At 36.4% G+C, this 21,507-nt stretch overlaps 1 protein-coding gene across 17 annotated transcripts in view; it reads left to right on the top strand.

Moving 5' to 3' along the window:
- Positions 1 to 3,229: 3,229 nt before the first annotated feature.
- mycbp2 (MYC binding protein 2) overlaps positions 3,230 to 21,507 on the top strand; it is a 119,518-nt gene continuing 101,240 nt past the window's right edge. For all 17 annotated transcript variants that reach the window (XM_051119863.1, XM_051119872.1, XM_051119857.1 and 14 more), the window contains exons 1-3: positions 3,230 to 3,910; positions 8,031 to 8,106; positions 17,284 to 17,499. In XM_051119863.1, the coding sequence (XP_050975820.1) occupies positions 3,636 to 3,910; positions 8,031 to 8,106; positions 17,284 to 17,499 (567 nt within the window). In that variant the 5' untranslated portion in view covers positions 3,230 to 3,635. The remainder of the gene's footprint in view (positions 3,911 to 8,030; positions 8,107 to 17,283; positions 17,500 to 21,507) is intronic.

Raw genomic sequence — 21,507 nt, 5'->3', positions numbered from 1 at the left:
GTTCTTTTGCATGTTAAAAACACATTTTCATTTAAAATATTATTTTATAAACGCAATCCTTACATATTGTCCACTATATAGTTATGTTTTGAATGGGCAGAACTGAACTCTCTCAGCTTCACATCTATTACTATCACTGAAGGCGAGGGTGATTTACTGTAGAGTAAATGACTTGAGTGCTGCTGACACAACTGGAAGCATTGTCTTTCTGTGACAGTGAAGGGAGGAGGGAAAATGTCATCTCAATATTTGTGTCCCCAGTCAGAGGACATTCACTGACCTTATTACATGTGCACTTCCTCTCATATAATCTTTTCTCACTATCTATCTTCCTGTTTTATAGACATCCACATACATATTCGATTTGTCTCATACCTGCTGATCGTACTAGTCAAATTTCAATGTATGCATAATGCTACATGCGTCTGTGTCACTGGGACAGAATCTATGGTGCCTTAGTGTTACAGTTTAGAAAGTGTTCTCAAAAATGGTTAATCTGTGGAACCATGTGAAGACTTTTTATTTTTAACAGTGCAGTGTGGGTGGGTTGTGTATTAGAATTTATTATATTATATTTTGATTATATTAGATTATATTTTGAAAGGCAATGAATGCACCAGCTAAAAATGGTAATAAATGTTTATGCCCATTCAGCATTTCTGTTGTTTCTGTGTTTCTAACTGACTGGAGACTGCCTCATACAGTAAGGTATGTATTAATGTTTTCATTTCAAAAGTTTAACTGTGTTGTTTAAAAATGACATGAAAACTAAAGTTTGCAAGGTTTAATTAAAGCTCTCCTTACAGAGGTGACTGCTCCCGCCAAGACAATTGGCAATGTTGTGGATACAAAGATACAAAAAGAATATGTGGACTGGACGTCAACCCTATGTTTACAAGTACCAGGTTAATTTCTAATCAGGGCCATAACCACCCTAAGTATTGAGGAGGACCCATGTGACCCTTTATTATATGGAAATAATGTACTTTAAAAGAATATACTTATGTGTGAACTGAATTTAATGTATTTTAGACACTTATCCCTGGTTTCATAGACAAGGTTTAAGCCTAGTCCCAGACTAAAATGTAAGTCTGAGCTGTTTTAAATGAAAGTAACTTGCACTGACTGATCTTAAAATATGTCAGTGCATTTGTTTTGTCTCAAGATGTGCACCAGTAATGTTTATAAAAATTGCTTAAATGTCCTAATTGAACTATGGCCTAATCCTGGCTTAGTCTAAGCCCTATCTGTAAAAACACACGTTCATTTTTAAAATAAAAATGTATTATAGCTTAAATTTATATTAAATGCAATTATCTGAACTTTAGAGTTTTTTGACCTCAAGTAGGACTTTAAAGCACATTATTGCAAAGTGCACTTTTTAAAAGTAGACATGAAATTGTATTCTCTTTAAGTACACTTAAGCTGATTTTTATTTATTTAATATTATATTACACTACCAGTCAAATTTTTTTTTTGATTTTTTAATGTTTTTAAAAGAAGTCTCTTCTGCTTGCTAAACCTGGATTTATTTGATCCAAAGTACAGCAAAAACAGTAAAATTCTGAAATATTTTTACTATTTAAAATAACTGCTTTATATTTGAATATATTTTATAATGTAATTTATTCTTGTGATTTCAGTGCTGAATTTTTAGCATCATTACTCCAGTCACATAATCCTTCAGAAATCATTCTAATATTCTGTTTTGCTGCTTAATATTATTATTATGTTGAAAACAGCAGAGTAGAATTTTTTCAGGTTTCTTTGATGAATAGAAAGTTCAGAAGAACAGCATTTATCGGAAATAGAAATCTTTTGTAACATTATAAATGTCTTTATCATCACAAAGTGCTTTAAATTCACCAAGTAAATAAATAAATAAAATAAAATTATACTGACTTTCTATTCTGCATTTAATCCTATTAAAAAACTGTTTAAATACTGATAATATAAAAAAAATGTTTTGTGAACAGCAAATCAGCATATTAGAATGATTTCTGAAGGATCATGTGACACTGAAGACTGGAGCAATGATGCTGAAAATGTATCTTTGCATCAAAGGAATAAAATATTTAAAATATATTCAAATAGAAAACAGTTGTTTTTTTACAATATACTTTTAACATTTAAAGTGTACTACAAGCGCACTTCTTTTTCACAAGGGGACACATCCCCCAGTATTCAAGATTTGTAGGTTCTATTTATTTTTTTTCCTTACTTACATGGTGGTTTTTAATTCCTACATTTTTAGTTTACCTCTCCAAGGTTACATCCCTCGTTCTATTGTAATAAAGGTCACTTGTAATAGTGCTTAACTGGTAATCCTATACCAGAAACACTACGCCAGAAAACATGACGTAACATAATCCATGGAAACACATTCTGACAACAAAACTAAGGTTTTGGTGTGAGCAAATAATTCAACATGAAGGGGTTTATTTTTGAATTAATACCCTGCTAAGCATTATATCATTATTCCTGCATAATAGGATATTTCTGTCACCTTTTATTCACCCTTATGTTGTTCCAAACCTGAATTAGGCTACCACCTTTCTTCTGCACCACATAAAAGACAATATTTTGAAAATATTAAAAAAATTCTTGAATATCTCAGAAGGAGGAATTCATGCACGTTTGGAATGAATTACAATTTTAATTTTAATTTTTGAGTGAACTCTCTCTTTCATGCATGACTACTGACCAAATAAATGAAATATGGTTAATGAGTTGAAATTATATTTAGTGTGAGAAAAGAGTGTCCTACAGTCTCACGGCTGCTGTTGACCAATCAGAATCAAGTATTCCAGAATAATATTTAAATATAATAAAAACGCATGAAAAATCTTATAAAATAGGCCTGATATTACCAGATATTGAAATTCACGATCCGTGTTATTGACAGAGCATAACCGTGCAAATTTATTGTATGTAACGTTAAGATTCATCATGCCCTTGTAAGGAAATAATCGCAGTGGCTGTGTTTTATAACGGTTCGGTAAATTCAAATTGTTTTCCGAGAAGAAACGAACGTTAAAGCATCCAAACCTGCATCTGACGCGTTATACTCGACCGCTCCATTACTACAACGGGCGCGTTTCAAAATCTCCCGAGTTCCCTAGAAAGCCAACACTCGGGGCGCGTTTGGAATCCTCCATAACAGTGGCTAGATAGGCCGCGCGTTGCGTTTTGAAGCACAGCCGCTGTGTGCTATGGATGGGAATGTATCCCAGCATGCTTGACAGTCAGCGACATGAACAGGGAAGGATGATGAAGCTAAGATGGCAGCGCTACTAGGGGTGCTGTCTTTACGGGGTCAAGAAAAACAGCAGGAACAAACGCAAAGCACGGACGTCAGCTAGCGCGTTTGATTTATTTCACCTAAGGCAGTTGGATCGCCTGCAATCGAGGAAATAACGGTTGGTTTTTGATCGGGGCGAAGGAAGGGAAGCGTATTTCGCAGTTGCAGCAGAGCGGCTAACCGTAAACGTCGTTTTAATTGGAGACAACGTTACTCGGATGTAATTCGCCGGGCGTTTTTGCGCGTTTGCGGAGCGGATTTATGGAGTGCGCTCGGGACTTTTAGCTCTGTTGACTGACATTGTAATCTAATATATGCGTTGTTCCCCTAAACGATGATGTGTGCTGCTGCGGCAGCGGGTGCCGGTGGCAGCGGGATTCCGTCCTCCTCATCCCACTCAATGGGGCTGGGTGTCAGGGTCATTCCCGGAGCTGGAAACGATTTCGCATCGATCGGATCAGGGATGGGCTCCTGTCCCGTTGTGGGGGCCCGCTCGGATTGTCGGAGCCGCTACCAGCTTCTTCTCTCAGGGCGAGCACTGGCGGAGCGGTACCGGAGGATTTACACCACCGCGATCAACGACAAAGAGCAGGGGCTAAACCTCGGCAGGTGGGTCTGATTTACCGGCTCGGTTCGGGGTGACGAACCGGCCGTGATGGCGTGCGGCTGGACGTGTTTGTAAACAAAACCCATTTGAGCTCATTTGAGCCCAAACAGCAAGTAGCAGTTAGCATGCGGCTAACTTCCTTAGCGAGATCACATTAGCGAGCGCAGCTAAAACACTCGTTTCATCCCATGCAGGTCGATGGAGAAGCTCAGTTTGTGTTTATTTTGATTTGTGCCGTTTTTTAAATCACCTTCACTCTGCTGTCATGGTCCACAGTGTGGTTTTGAGACATCTTGCACAACTAGATCAATAGCTGTTAAGCAGCTGCTTAGGCTCATAATGTGGTGGTGTGCTAATAGGATGTGGCTGAATGAGTTGGATGTGTATGATATAACTCATCTGGTTTCAAATACAGTGAATAGATAATGCTACGTTATGCAAATAAGCGAATACGAAATCTTTACTATTAAATTTGTACTTTTAAAACTAGCGAAATGTTGTCATGCTTGTGAAACGTTATATAGTCCCAGTTCATCTGTAGATATCCTTGCATGCTCACTGAGGTTGTTACTCATAACCAGCTACTTCATTTACATAACTGTGACTTATTCAACGATATTACGTGTTGTATCTTATATATTCAAAGCAGCAGGCGTGTGTCTGGTTGAGGTGAAGGGCTGGGTTCTGTTTTGCCTGACGTCACCCTGCTGTAGATAGAGAGAAACACACACTCTATGACGTGCTTTACCTCACATCAGTCTTTTATTTAGTGATCTCACTGTACAAAACATTATTGTTGCTGCTCATGTATTTATACCTTGAGCTTTGCTTAATCCACAAGATGTGTCGTAGTTACCAAAAATGAAATAAGTGAAAGTAAAAATGAAAACACATTGCATTTCTGTGCTTTAGCAAGTGAAACAGCATATTTGTGGCCCTGGACCACAAAACCAGTCGTAAGAGTCAGTTGTTTGAAATTGAGACTTATAAATCATCTGAAAACTGAATAAGTATGTTTTGTTAGGACAGTATTCGGCCAAGATACAGCTATTTTAAAAATCTGAAATCTAAGGGTGCAAAAAAAAAGAGAAAATCTCCTTTAAAATTGTCCAAATGAAGTTCTTAGCAATGATTATTACTAATCAAAAATGAAGTTTTGGTATGTTTATGGTAGGAAATTTACAAAATATCTTAATGGAACGTTTTTTACTCAATATCCTGATGATTTTTGCCATAAAAGAAAAAAAATGATCATTTTGACCCAATAAATTTATTTTGGGCTATTGCTACAGATATACTTGTGCTACTTAAGACTTGTTTTGTGGTCTAGCGTCAGTAAACAGGTTCAGTAAATAAAGCAGACTAAGTTTAGATCGGCCAAGGTGATTTTATTTATATGAAATTTACAAATAATAATAATTTCACAGATAAAACTTGACTAGAGGTCAATGAAAGTAATTTTCCTTACATTTTAACTCCTTTGCAAATGAGTAGATTTTGAATCAAACTCATTACAAATACAGGATTATTATTTAGATTTGCCACATCAGCTTTCAGTGTATTAAATTTACTTGGTAATGTGGTTCGAAATTAAACAGAAAAAAGAATGATTAGAGGTCAAAAGCGTCAGATCAGTTAAAAATAATGCTGTTTGGTATGTTGTTAGTTATTAATGTCTCTATGCAAAATAATCACACAAATGTGTTTAGAAGAGTGTACATAGTGAAGATCCTTAAAGTGCATATCTCAATTTGTATTAAATTGCAAAACCGAAAATAAAGTGACCACATTTTTTTCTTCATTCCAATCTCAGGGAAGTAGGAAGTTGAAAACAATTTTCCTTGAGGTCTAATAATCCTTTTACCAGTGGTTTGCTAGTGTACACTTATACCATCCACTCATGACGTCACCAGCGTTGATAGCATGCAAAGTACGCTGATCCATTGAACGCCCCTCCCAACCTTCAGGCTCTTCATCACAAGCAGCCTCTGTGCTTTCACTTTTCACTGCTTATAATCAGCTACTGTTGTTCTATTGTTTACTGCTCTACACAAGCTCTAACACTTTAACACTAAGGTTCTACATAATAGCGGATTCAGATGGCTCTCTGGATGAAAATAAAATTATGATCGCTCGCTGCAGGAGCGCTTTCGTTGTGTTAGGATTTGGGCTATTTGCAGTTTCTCATGTTAGACAAACAGTGTCATTTTACAGCATGCAAGCAAATTTAAACCAATGTGAAAAAGACCAACATGTGCTTTATTGCAAAGATGTTAACATGGCATTGCTCAGATTTTTGAGCCGAGTGCCTTTAAGATAATACTGCTCTTAAAATCCATGCTTATTAAAAATGCATGTTAAAACCACACATAACAGGGGCGACTACATGTGCTGACCTATTAAGATATCTGCGATGCATGACCTTTGGACTACCATTATATTGAACTGGTACTAAATATTCAAGTTGTAAAAAACGGCAAATAGTTTCAGTCTCCAATGCCCACAGTCAATTCACTGTGTCTGATTCATGTTGCATACTAAACTGCCAACCATTATCCAAAAATTGGCAGGTCGAAAGTGATTGACTACTCTATTTCTGTTTATCGAATTGCAAAGTCCACCAGAGAACAAAGTCGTGTTTATGAAGTACTGGATTGACGCACTGCATGTTTTTTTGGACTAATGCTGCTGTTCAGTTTTCTAGGCATAAATCCATCTCTGAACAGCATTTAAAACCCAAAATTAACTGTGTTTAGTCAGTTTTCATGTGTTAGAAAATCTCCTCCTGTTTAGAAAAGGATAGTTCATCCAAAAATTATCCCATGATTTACTCACCCTCAAGCCATCCTAGATGCATATGGCTTTTTTCTTTCAATGAATACAATCGGAGTTACATTTAAAAATGTCTGGCTCTTTTAGGCTTTATAATGGCAGTGAATGGCTGTTGAGATTTTAAAGTCCAATAAAGTGCATCCATCCATCATAAAAAGTTTTCCATACAACTTTAGGACGGCTCAGTTCACAGCGAATGAATGCAGTGAACTATTTATAGCTTTTCGCTAGATTTGAGACGTGTTTTTGTAAGTTTTTGTCCTTCAAAATAAAAGCTCTACTGCCGTTTCCTTAAAAAAAAAAAAGCTTAAAAAAATGCAGTATGAATTGCTGACAGCTAGCGGTTTAAATGGCAGTCCAAATTCATAATATCTCTTTCAAGTGTAGAAATTAGAAAAGTACTGTAATTTCCCTACTGTGAAGCAAAAATACTATACCTATGAAATTTTCATTTTTCATTTATTTTGCAGTGCAATTGTTTTACAATATATGGCTATTACTGTCATTTTTGTTGTTGTTATTATTATTATTATTGTTATTATTATTATATTCTAATTAGTTTGGCTTCCTAAAACACCAGTGTGAATGTAGACTGAGACAGTATATCACAACTAAAAAGAGTGTTGAGTCCCCTTTAAAGTTCAGGTACAAGTCAATTCACTGATTTCTCTGTGTGGAGTACTTTTTATGATGGATGGATGCACTTTATTGAACTTCAAGATCTCAACACCCATTCACTACCATTATAAAGCTTGGAAGAGCCAGGACATTTTTAAATATAACTCCGATTGTATTTTTATAAGACAGTCTTATACAGCTAAGATGGCTTGAGGGTGAGTTAATCATGGGGTCATTTTCATGTTTGGGTGAACTGTCCCTTTAAGTGGACAGTTCTTGGCCAGAATAACCTGCAGTGTGGGACCAAACTTAATGCTATTTGTATGTAATCATCTAAATAGGCCTTTGTATTAGTTCAGGGTTTCTGTGGGTCTTGACAAGGAATTAAATTAAGTCACTGCATTAAATTATGTTTATTTTGATCAGTTTCTCAGGAAATAAGACATTTTTGTTCTCAGTGTGTCTTGATTTAAGAATGTTAAGTAATTTGCACTGAAAACAAAGACAAAAATACTGAGGAAGAACATCACTTTTTTTTGTAAAATGGAGTAAAACTGAAGGATTTTCTTTACTTGGTCTTAAAAAGGACTTTTCCTTCAGAAACCCTGTAATTTGTTTTTATTAATAGATGACACTGCAAAACCAGATCTAACATGTGTTGTTCTTCTCCAGGGGAAAGAAAGCTTTGAGCAAGAAGAAGCTAAAAAGGCGGCAAAAAGTCAAATCAAAAGTGAAAACAAGAACAAAGGTAAGACACTGAATCTGTCTTTGAATACTGTAGTTTTCGGTGGCACACATTTGCTGCCCAATTCAAACAGTGAGGTTTGGATTCAAAAGCAGGTTTTTGAAGTATCTCTTCATAGACTTCTCCTGTCTGCATTTCGCTCTCACTATGCGTAAAGATGCATGTCTTTCAAGAACTGCAAACCTCATTCTTATCAATATGTCATTTTTAACATCAGATAACAGTAGTTCTGTTGCCAAATGTTGAAGTAGTGGTTTCCGTTTAAATCTTCAGTCTGGATTTCTCTTTTGCAATTTTTATTTTTAATTTTTGTCAATGCAGTACATAAGTATACATATTTCTACATGCATATTTTCCTGCTTGGAAACGGATTTTAGTCGCCACAGTTGAGAAGATACCAGTAAACACTCACACACATGGCGGCGAATGCGGGAGTGGTGGGGGTCACGATTGGCTGTTGCTTGGCGACCCGTGTGTTGCACGTTTCCATGGCAACAGCTTCCTCCATCTCCTGCACCGAGCGCACCTATGGTGTGGCTGGCAGCGGGGTTTGTCTCGCTACGTCTGCGGCGTTTACCAGCGCTCAGAAAATAGGCAGAGACCCAAAATGTCTTCTGTTGGATATTGTGTATTGTCTTGCCATTCCCCAAAGCATGTGAGGGGGTTAATGCCTGATTGTGTTTGGATATCCTTTCCCAGGCACTCAGTTTTCCCTAGTGGATGTGAGTGCTTCACAGGCAGGGGTAAAAGAGAATAATGTGATTGTAGATATTCAGTCGTAATCCTCCACCCTAGAACTCTGCTGGCTAAGGAGAAAGAGCTCACTTATATTTCTCCTTCTCTGCCACAGCTTTCTTAAAAGGAGCTCCTTGGCTTTGTTTCCTTACAAACAGATGGGTGGTGTTTCTCCAGCAGGGAGGTGCTCGTCTTAAAGACGTTCCGCTGAAATATGTGTCATGTTCAAGCACTTCGCTTTGCTTTGTTTGATGGATCACAACGTGTCTTCATAAGTTCGCTGCCCTTCTGGTTGGATTTCTCTCTTGTTCTGTGATATTATGTAATCCCAGACTGCTTTGTGCTACTGATGACTAAGACTGGGCGATGTAGATAAAAAGTTACATTTATTTAGCTTTTATTTAGGTGATGTTCATGTGTATGCTTTGAAGTACCTTCAACAAGGGTGAGTTATAAGAACTAAGTTGTTGATCAAACATCTATACTGCTTGCATTAAACATTTTGAAATACTGTAAAAATCTAGTTTAGGTTTTTTTTTCTCTTTGAAGTTGTAAGTAAAACAGTGATTATTGGAGCGTGCTTTAGAAGAAATTACTATTTCAGTTTTTTTGTTACTTAAGAAATTAATTTAAAGTTTTTTTTTTTTTTTTTTTTTTTTTTTTTTTTTTTTTTTTTCAGTGTAGCAATATTTACACAGAATTATTATTTATTTATTTTTGTAACACAACCAATTAAATAAATGGAAAATTCTTAAATCATCATTGCTAAATTGATGAAAATATCATGAACACTCAATAAATCAGCCATCCTTGAACTTAAAAAAAAATTGGTGTAAAAAACAATTTTCAGTCAGAAATTACTTAAATAAATACTTAAGTAATTTAAGCAAATAATTGCAAAGAAATGGCACTGTAGTGCAATGACTTAAAAGTTGTTGTTTCTTTTTTATAAAACATACGCTTTGCGTCGAGGCCGCATCATCACCTTAGGTGCGCATTATTTTTAAGAATTCAAAGTCAATTATTCTGCTTGTACTACGGTTACCAGACCTCAACATATCGATCAGATGATATATTTCTAGGCTTTAGTCTGTTTTTTGTCCTTAAAACATCATTGTGAGTAGGATTAATTTCTTATGCAGCTCATCCAACCCTTTTGTTGCTAATTCCAGAACATCATTTTAGACCTACTAACGACACTTGAGTCGTTAATCACAGACTAATGCAGTTAATAATGAAGTTTAGACAGACAGACAAGCAGACAGACGGAAAAAGAGAGAGATTAAAGAAGTCCACTTCCAGAACAAAAATTTACAGATAATTTACTCACCCCCTTGTCATCCAAGATGTTTATGTCTTTCTTTCTTCAGTTGTAAAGAAATTGTTTTTTGAGGAAAACATTTTAGCCTTTTTTCTCCATATAATGGACTTCTATGGTGCCCCAAGTTTGAACTTCCAAAATACAGTTTAAATGTGGCTTTAAACAATACCAAATGCGATTGTAAACGATCCCAGCCGAGGAAGTAGGCTTTTATCTAGTTAAACAGCCAGTTATTTCATTAAAAAAAATACTCATACTCACTCTTTTTAATCTCAAACACTCATCTTGTCTTACTCTCCCTGAATTGTGTATTCTGGCTCCAATCGTATTTTGTCCCTCAACTTCAAAAATCATTTCAAAATCATCCTACATCGCTGCAGAAGCACCGACCCAGTCTTTGCAAAGTGAACATGCAAAGAAGATCAAACGCCCTTAAAGGGGTCATCGGATGCTAAGTTCACTTTTTCATGTTGTTTGAACATTAATGTGTGTTGGCAGTGTATGTACAAATCTACCCTATAATGATACAAATCCATGCAGTGGTTTTTAATTAATCTGTAAAAATAATATCCCCTTTTTCAAATCAAGCTGTTCTCAGATGCCTGTTGACAGAGGTCGCTCCCACGATAGTTGATTGACATGAGCTCTTACCTCAGACCAGCTGTCACAGTCCAGTAACTTTCCTTGTTTTGTTGCCGGAGCAGGGATGTAAGTTAGACAAGAATATCTCTGATTAAGCGATTAAGGTGTTGTTTTGCTGGATGTAATAATGAACATAGTGGTCGTCATTTACTCCCGACATCTGAGCTGCTGAAGATGCAGTAGATTACGTTTGTTTGTGAATGGGATGCGCCTCCCGATCTACATATATCCGTCTATGTTCACGCGAATCATTCGTGATCCAGCTTCACTTACAGCAGAAGTGAGTATAAGCGTTTGTTTATGAATCTTTGCGATCGCCTTTCCTTATAACGTGGTAGTTAGGAAGTTTAGCTACTAAAGTAAACAAGCTCGTCATTCCACAGAGAGAAGAGAGGGGCGGGGGTGAGCAGAGCTCATTTGCATTGAAAGGAACAACCCCTTAGAATGAGATGATTTTTGCAGAGCTCATTTTGACAAGGTAAAAAGGGTGTTGTTTTACAAAACCATTAAGAATTTTTAATCAAAGTATATTAGAGACTTTTCATTAAGACCCTAAAGAATCATATCAACTTGTGGAAAATGGGCATCCGATGACCCTTTTAACAAAAAATGTAAAACAGTGATATAGGATGATTTTGAAGTTGAGGGAGAACATGAGATGGGAGTTTTTCAACATACCCTAACTGTCATCAACCCAAAAAAAAGTCCAAGCAGTGTAAGATGAGGCGAGCATTTACAACTGCATTTGGGATTGTTTGAAACCGCATTTGAACTGCATTTTGGAAGTTCAAACTCGGGGCACCATATCAGTCCATTATATTGAGAAAAATGTTAAAATGCTGAAATGTTTTCCTCAAAAAATATAATTTCTTTACGAATGAAGAAAGAAAGACATGAACATCTTGGATGACAAGGGGGTGAGTACATTATCTGTAAATCTTTGTTCTGGAAGTGGACTTCTCCTTTAAGCTTGTGAATTACCTCTCTGAGTCACTTCAAAAGTGATCGGCAGCAGTGTAATTTTCTTCAAGATCAGTGCCGTTGTTAACTCACTTGTGAGAAATGTCATGTAGTTTTTAAGTTGTTAATGTTAAGCGCTAACAACATTAGCGTGTGCATCTGTAAGGGAGAGAGAGTGGGAGAAATGGAGTATGTGCTTTCTGTACATAATAAAACATAATTTTGTGGCAAAAACATGGAAATAATGTTTATCTTATTGTTTACTGTATTTATTTGTTTGGCCAGTGTCCTTGTAGGTTTTGGTTATTTTGCTGTTTTAGGCTGTAAGGACTTTTGAAATAACTGAAATCATGTGGTGAAGTGATATAGGCATGTAATGCGGTCAAGAGCTGCCTGGAACTACATTCGCCGTGCGTTTCCCTGAAAATAATGTATACCTTTGGAACGTTCGCCATTCAGCGGCCCCGTAGTATAATCTGTTTTATTTACAACTTGGATTTTTTTAAAAGTCTGTCTTTATAATGAAACTTAGTTGGTAACATTTATACTTGCATGGGTTTGATCTTAAAACCAGCTATTCTCATTTCAACAGCATTTCTTGTAAGCTGATATTATTTACTTTTGACCTTTCAGGCAACAGTGATGGGACTTGTGGGTAAATTGTGTATGGTGTGACTCATGCACCTTTGTACGGACATCTGACTTTCATATTCTAAATACAACCTTCAAGCCCCTCAGCGTTTTATTTAGCCGAGTTCTTGTGCCACGGTTTGTCACTTGTTACAGCAAGACACCAATTGTTGGCTGCAGACAGGAATAGCTGATACAGTGCAGGTTTAATTTACACATCACTGTGTGTCCACGATGTGTTACTGTCTATGATTGATATTACCACAGAGCACAGCGTTATCGTCACCCGCTTTGCTGACACAGAGGAACTGAAGTATATAGCCTCATTGAAGTATATACAGGTTTGGAGCTAAAGATGTTGAATTTTCAAACACCACAGAGCTGCAATTTACAAATACTGTGCTTATGGTCATCTCTGTGCATCAAGTGTTTTTTGATTCAATTTATGAACCTATTTTGGTACTGAATGCAGAGAAATGGCATACACTGTGTTTGAACAGCATAAGGAGTTTCATTTGATCAAAGTACATCCATTTTCTTTCTTCATGATGTGATCGTTTGAAACATCCCTTCCTGTATTAGGCTCAGATACTAGAGTTTATTGTTCAATCATTGGCTTTTAGATCTGTATGTGTTCTCTAATTGTACATCTACAAAGAAACATCTCCTTTCCTTGCCTTTCCCAATTATGGTTTTGTTAAAGGTTGTTCTTCCAAGTGCTTGTTATGTCCATTGGTTCCTTTCTCAGTTTGTGACTGAATGCGCTGTTATCGAATGAACTGAAATGTCAGTGCAGACTGGGAAAGAAAACAGCAGAAGTCCTCGTTGTTGAGCACAATATTTCTATTGGTGCACTCTAAAAATGCTGAATTAAAAAAAAAAAAATTTTTAGGTTATTTGGCAACCCAGTGCTAAGTAAATATAGGACAGTACATAGCTGGGTTAAAATAACCCAGCATGGTTGAGTTTTATACATTAACCCATTTGCTGGGTCAGTCACCCTGATATGGAAGGTTTTTCATTTTAAATAATAAAAATGCACTCTAAAATCTCGGACAGGACCAGCAGCAGCCAGTGGGAATCTGGGGAAGCTGTTCCAGTTCATTAAATGACAATCTTGTTGAAAAGTTACATCAAAATCAGCTTCACGTCATGCCATCTTATCTATTTGACATTTAAGTTTGTTTCAACCCGTCAAACGCAGAGCATGACCACAGCTTGTTGCTAGCACACTGGATCAATTACGCTCCTATTGTAGTTAAACGTTGTTACATTTTCACCGAAAACGAGATGATGATAACACACAAACTGGTTTGGAATGACAAAAACTATGGCAAAAATCTATTGACATTTTCGTCAACGAATGAAAACGAGACGAAAATGTTAGGGAGCGATGATTTGGGATGAGATTCCTTCAGAACATAATGGCTGCGTAGGTAGAACATTAGATGCGTGCATTTGAACTTTATCATAGGCTATTGGTCTGTCCAGCTAGACATAAGATAGCATATGTTTAAATGTCAATATCTGGGAGTAAGAGAAGGGCAGACATAATGATAAATTTGACAGCGCAAAATTCGGTCCGGTTTTCTGAGCGCAGACACCAAAGCAGAGCCTCTCACACAGCACACGAGTACTCTTTCGCATCTCATGAATGGAGAATTGTCAGTTTTCACAAGTATTCATGTAAACACACGCAGTTATGTCTTGTGAACGTAAGCAGTTGGGAGAATACTGGATGTGTATCAGTACATTTCATCCGTGTATTCAGTTTTAAAGGGCCAGCAGCCTAATTTAGTTGCTATAGTCTGTGGCATTGATGGTAATCAAGCAACAAAAGGACACTCACTGCTCTTGACTGAATCACTTTAGTAACCCTAATAGATTAAAGATTAATCTAAAGTAATTTCTATAAATAAATGTGTCTGCTTGAAAGAATGAAGAATGTGGTAAGCAAGTTGTTATAAGGAATGCATAATTAGCCTAAATAACCATTGGTATTTCATTGAAAAAAGGCCATATTCTTGTATCATTGTGAGAAGTTGTTTCATTTCATTTTAATATAAAGGCACGTTGCGTGTCACAGCAGTTCAATCTGTGCCTATCATGATAAAACCTTAATATCAAACTTATACAATTATTTTGGTAATTTTAGAGAAATGGGTAATGCATTACACTGTAACTAAACCCATTGATTTTTGCAGACTAAATCTACTGTAGATCTTATGATACTTAGTTAGCTAAAACCAGACTAAAATTAAAATGATTAAAATGACTAAAATATGATTGAACCTGAATGGAATTTTGGTCAAGACTATGACTAAGACTAAATATGCTGTGCAAATTAACACTGGTTTCGCTTCAGTCAAGTTTTCTCTCAAAACAAAACACAGAGCATCCGGTTTTAACTGGTTTAGTACAGACTACCCAACATTGGGTTACACTTACCCAGCATGAGGTAGGTATGTGAAAACTCCCCAGCGCCTGGGTAAAATATAAAAAAACAACTCAATAAAATGACCCAGACAAAAAATGGCCCAGCATTTTTTTTTAGAGCGTATAGTTCTCAGGGCTGCTTTTTGAGGCTAGCATTTTTTTTTTTTTTTTTTTATTCAAGCATATATAATTTTATTCAATTCCTATGCATTAAGCTTTATTATTTTTGACATGAAACAAAGTCTCAGCTTTCAAATTATATTAGTGTTCTTATGAAATTAGACAATGAATATTGTTTTGGTGGTGTTTAAAGACCTCTGTGGAACCCTCAGTTCAAGCGGCACATGAACCAATCTTCTCTTTCTCTTTACTACTAGTTATAGTACAAAAAAAGCCTGAATGAACATCAGATGAAATGTTGAAAGAAACAGTACAACTCAGTGAAATGTATCACATCTCATATAATTGCTCAGTCAGTGTTTAGTGTGTAAAGGCATCACTAAAACAGCTTGTACACAATATGTCATATAACTTTATATTTACCTCAGGAAAACCTTTCGGTATCTTGTCAGCTAGAGAGGAACATTTTGCACAATATATGCACTCATGCACTTTGTGTTCATTATAGTTTTACTTAAAGGGTTACTCCACCCCAAAATGAAAATTTTGTCATTAATCACTTACCCTCATGTCGTTTCAAACACGTAAAAGCTTTGTTCGTCTTCGGAACACAACTTAAGAAATTTTGGATGAAAACCGGGAGGTTTTCATTTGAGTAGAAACTATTTATTAATAAAAAGTTGACAAAAGCTACCTTGTGTGCAATTTAAATGTTTGTTAAACTCAGTTTTTATTTGAGTGCTGATTAAGTAAGTTAAATTGATTATTAAATAAAATTGTTTTTGGTTTCTGTTTTAGGCTACATGAAAACTTTAATTTTGGTTTTGCTGTTTCTGTAAAACATTCATATTGGTGCCATAATGTTAATACATTTGTAAAAAAAAAAATAAAATAAAATAAATAAATAAATAAATAAATAATAAATAATAAAACAAGTTTTAAGTGATTTTCAGTTTTCAGTCAGTGCATCCTGAAGTATCATTTTAGCTTTTTGTGTCATCACATTCAATTCAGAATTCGGGTAAAATGTATATATATTTTCCAATATAATTTCCATGCCATGCTGCTGTAGATTTGCTCAGTCACTGTACTGTACTACTGGAAACTAGCATCATTTATGTAGTTTGAGTATTAGAGGCAAAGCATTTTTTTGAGGCTCCACAATACCTAAATGACTAATACCATAAAAAACGGGAGGCAGAGCAGTCTGTGTTTACTAAATGTAAATCTTTTTCTCATTGAATCTGTACATGATTTATTTCAGTGAGCTTCACATTGATTTTACTGCCAAAGTGGGGCATTGCAAATCCAGGACGGTAAATTGCAGAGCAAAGTCAGAGGTAGTCGTGTAGTCTATCAAGTCTGATCCATCAGCAACCCTACCGCTGCCTGACGAGGACAAGAGTTCAGAAGCAAAGAGACAGCCTCTTCAAATGAAAAGCTGCTTTGGAGTCAGTTAGTTGGTTAACACCTTAACCGAGCTGTTCTTGCTTTGCAGCAGTGATAACAAATCACAGGAAGTGTACTGAGCTGCTAGGCATGGCTCAGATGTGTAGCTTCCTAATGACTTTAGATGTCTGACATCGCTGTGCCAAACACAGGGGGGTAGATTTCTGTGGTGTCCGCCTAAAATGAATGACCTTCTCTGCATTACATCATCCTTTATCATGGGCAGATAGACAAATAAGAAAACAGATGGATGAGTTAAGCCTATCGGGATGGGTTGATGAATGGGACAATGGAATTTGAAATACATTGTAGGGCTGGATGATATGATGGAATGAGTTGACATTTTACTACTGTTTTATACCATGGTATACAGGTGGCATATGAAGAAACATCAACATGGATGTTATTCAGAATTTGAAGCGAAAATTGAGTTGTCTATTACAAATATACACACTGAAATGAAATTAAACTAATGTGCGGATACAGAGTGTGTGTGTATTGGGTATTTTACAACGTAACTCATTAGAATTAAGCCTGCACTCTAATAGCAATAATAATATTATTGCTATTTTTATTATTTCTGTAATGATTTTTATTAACATTTTTATTTTATCCCAGAATCCATTTTATTTTTTTTTTCTCCTTCAAACTCATTTTTTCCCTTGTCCAATGGCAATGAATGTGTGTGTTTTTATATGCGTTTTATTTTGTGTATATGTCGACCTACAAACTGTAGCACCTCTAGTTGCCTTAGAAAAATCAATGAAGTACAGTGTTCCCCAAGGCCTGTAGTACTACACACATCATAACGTACTGTCTCTTATCACAGTCTGTCTCTCTCCCCGTGTATCACTCCTAATTCTGTATGTGTTTTTATTGTCTGGCAGACAGAGACTCTGGATGGGGCCTTTCTAGTGCCTGACATCAAACTCCACAGCAACCCCTCTGCATTCAACGTCTACTGTAATGTACGGCACTGCGTGCTGGACTGGCAGCAGAAGGAGGCCGCCTTGGCCCTGGCCTCCCGCAACTCTGTGCAGAGCGGCGACTCAGACAGTGAGGAGGAGGAGGAGTACCGCGAACCCGCCGTCAAACTGCCCAAGGTCAGTCGCCGACATTAATGTGTATATGATGCCCAGTCATGTGATTTAAGTTCTATCCTTCATGATTTATATATCAGTTATTATATATATTTTTTTTTTTGTTGCAACACCTTTTTGTTTCCCTTTTGACAGCAGTGATATTTTATGATGATATCACTACAGTGTTCTTAAAGGTGAAGTCCATTTCCAGAACAAACATTTACAGATAGTTTACTCACCCCCTTGTCATTAAGATGTTCAAGTCTTTCTTTCTTCAGTGAATAAGAAAGGGCTTAAAAGGGCTTTGAACAATCCCAGCCGAGGTCTTACCTATTGAAACAAATTGACAATTATTATATTATTTAACCTCAAATGCTTGTCTTGTTTCGTCTTTGTGATGCGTATGCATAGTCTGTGCAATCTGGGGCCAATACAGTTAGGATATGTCGAAAAACTCCCGTCTTGTTTTCTTCTTCAATGTCAAAATCGTCCTACATCGCTGTTTTACCTTTTTGATCATGTTTGCATATTCACTTTGTAAACACTTTTGCAGCGATGTACGATGATTTTGAAGTTGGGGAAGAAAACGAGATGGGAGTTTTGCGACATACCCTAACTGTGTTGACCGTATTGAACCGGAAAAAAACAGTTCACACAGACTTAGACAAGACAAGCGTTTGAGGTTAAAAAGTATATAAATTCTCGATTTGTTTTGAAAATGACTGATCATTTTGCTAGATAAGACCCTTCTTCCTCGGCTGGGATCGCTTAGATCCATTTGAAGCTGTAGTTAAACTGCATTTTGGAGGTTTGAACTTGGGGGCACCATTGAAGTCCATTATATGAAGATAATTCCTGAATTTTTCCCTCAAGAAACATCTTGGATGTCAAGGGAGTGAGTAAATTATCTGTCAATTTTGTTCTGGAAGTGAACTTCTCCTTTAACAATATTTGAGATTCTTGTGTGGTAATTGTACCAAACATCAGCACTGGATAAATTAATAATGGCCTGGCTTTCTACTGAATGTGATTGCCTAATCTGCGAAGAATACATGTCATCCTGCATGAGGTATCTTACACTGTGACCGCTGTTGTGCCGCAACAGCTTAAGGCTGTCTACAGTGGAGGCATTAAAGTAAAAGTTTTGAATCCATTTGTACTGTTGTCAGAAGTAGCACAAGCGCATGGAGCATGTTAGAAATAGAACAGGGCATCAGTCACACTGCTTGTGTCCAGCGTAGACACGGTTTTAGAGGACAGCATCATTTTGCTCTGTCTTTTGGATCAGTTTTTAGGCTTTCTTGGAGTGTTGCAAGCTCACTTGTGATTCTTTGGCTGTCTTGCTAGGCAGCTTACTACACTGTTAAACATTACCGTAATTTTAATGGTGAAGGACTGTAAAAATGCTATGGAAAAACCTGTTAGTTGGTTTAGATTTCTAGGTAACATCTTTATAGGAAAATCTGACTTTCCGTGTTTAAGTGCTATAATCGGGTCACTGGTGCATCTACCAAGCAAGAAAATGTGAAAAAGGACAACCCAGTAACTTTTTGGTAAATCTTTCTCTGCAAGCATGTGAAAACACAAGCCCCCTAATCTGCATGTTTCCACCCTCAGTGTAGCCATTCTGTTTTCTGTGTACCAGTTCTAACGCCATGGCAAAAGTTTGAGTAAAGCATGCTAACTGTTCTTCCTTGGGCTGCACTCACAAGCACAGGACACTATTTAGCATCCCAGTTTTAGAGGAGATGAGAGCAGTGGATTTATTAATTTATTTACTGTATATTACACTGCTGCCACACAGATCTAATATAAACATGCAATTTCTTTCCCAGCTTTTTACCTTTACAGACATAACCGACTGTTGTTAACTTCTGTGTGTGTTTTAACAAACTTGTGTATTTGACAGTTTAAGCGCAATAAGACCTGAAAGAGAACTGTGTACCCACATGCCGTTCGATGACCGCTTTCTATGTGGATGCTTCAGATGTGTGCGCTCAGAAAACCCTATATCAGAAGTTTAAACCGATATGGCTTTGCATGATTTAAGTGCGATAGATGTGGTAATCAAACCAAGCAGATTTTTTTTTGACAGAGTATTTGAGTTACGAGCTGTAAAGGCACAGCTCTATTCTGGAAAAAGGTGCAGGAGCAGCAGCTCATTTGCATTTAAAGGGACATGAACGAAAACGTTTTTTGTGGTTCTGCTTCCACTCAAAATAGGCATTTTCAAAATTATATAAAAAATGGTCTGTGGGGTATTTTGAGGTTAAACTTCACAGGCACATTCTGGGGACACTGGAGCTTATATCTTGTAAAAAGGTGCATATTAAGTCTCCTTTAACAGTTGGTTGTTAGATCTAACAGAACATGTAATTTTACAGTAAAATACTGTTAAATGTAAAAAAGACCAAAACATCTTGTGTTTTTCAGTAATTGAAATTGAAATTTCCTGTGTGACATTTAATGGCATTTCATGTGGTTTCTTTGTTAACTCAGCTTTTGGAAAGGTTATTTCTAATGAACTTTGATTCTTCATGTGACTTGCTCTTTTACCGCCTATGTTATTATGGTTATTGTCAGTATATGTAAAGTTACAAAACACATTTTAGCATTGTGCTTGGTTGCGCTGATTCAGCAGAAAAGGGCTGCTGGATTTACTGGATTAAAACGATTTATTTATTTATTTATTTATTTATTAGGTTATTTATTTTTACAAATTACAACCATTTAAATAGGTAAAATGTATAGGTTTTCTTTAAAGTTGTTTGTTTTTAATGTATTTATTATATATATATATATTTTTTTTTATTTTTTTTTATTTATTTATTTATTTTTTTTTAATGTGTAGGATTTGAAACCTATATACTGGGTGCTGGAGTCAGAGTATGTTTCTTATTCTGGATTGCAAGAATGGCCAAAGGGAGGCACTGCCATGTTATACCACCAATATGACATTGCCTCTTCACATCACAGCCATAAGTGGATAGGTGGCTGATTAATTCCACTCTCCACTTCAAAGATCTTGTGCGTAGGCTACAACCTAGAAGGAAATGTGCTTAGGGATAGGAAGGAAATGGAATTAAAATAAATCGCAAGGAATGTTTCTGGTTCTGATTCCACTTAACGTTTCTATTTCCGTAGTGATTCAAAGGACAGTGCTTAGCACTTTTAAATATTAAAACATGGCTATAAAAATATAATAAACACATTTTTCACTGCACAAATTATTTTTGAAAACAACAGACCATTTTTATTCAAAAATGTGAATGTGTCTAAATGTGTATCTAACTACAGGCTATCATTTTATCTTGTCGGCAATTACACTGATTAAAGTCTCACAAGCCCTAAGTTTAAATGGAATTAAAAATAAAGACTTTTTTTTGGGTTGGATAAGAAAAAGTCAGTGATCTAGGATCAGGGCCTAGACAAGATTGGACCCATGTGACACCCTGATAACTTCTGAAAATTCTGTGGATTGTGTCAGAGTGTAATGCTTCACTATTGAAAATGCTTTTGTATTCATTCAAGGACAGGCATTTATGGATAGTTGAGCATCTGTTGTATCATGTCTGAACCTTGAGAGACTTTACTCAGGATCATTTGTTATTTCCCTCGGACGTCCTATGGACAAAGCAGAAATTCCTGTTTTAGATGACCTTGAAAGATGAACCAGGTCTCTTGTTATGATAGCCCAATAGTACAGTGTCTTGTAACAAGAAGGAAGCACTTTTAGGAATGAACAGTTTCCACAAAGAAACTTTCTAAAGATTCCTTCATTAAAATATCTCTGTTTATGTTCACAGCTGTAATGAGGTCACTGAGGATTGCTACACAGCAAGATCTGTATCTTAACAACATTTAGATAAAAGAGGCATAGTCAAACTAACTTACATCCTCATGTGATCTGAATGTTTTACATGCTGGCACTCACATAAGCCCATTAGGTGAAACGGCAACACCGCATTAAAAGTCTGTTGGTATTAACAAACACACTCACTCCTGGGTTTTTATTCTTTTTTTGTCAAA

The sequence above is a fragment of the Labeo rohita genome, chromosome 9 (assembly GCF_022985175.1).
Source record: "Labeo rohita strain BAU-BD-2019 chromosome 9, IGBB_LRoh.1.0, whole genome shotgun sequence".
Classification (NCBI taxonomy): Eukaryota; Metazoa; Chordata; class Actinopteri; order Cypriniformes; family Cyprinidae; genus Labeo; species Labeo rohita.
The sequence above is the reverse complement of the archived record's forward strand: the minus strand, read 5'-3'. Positions and strand labels throughout refer to the sequence as shown.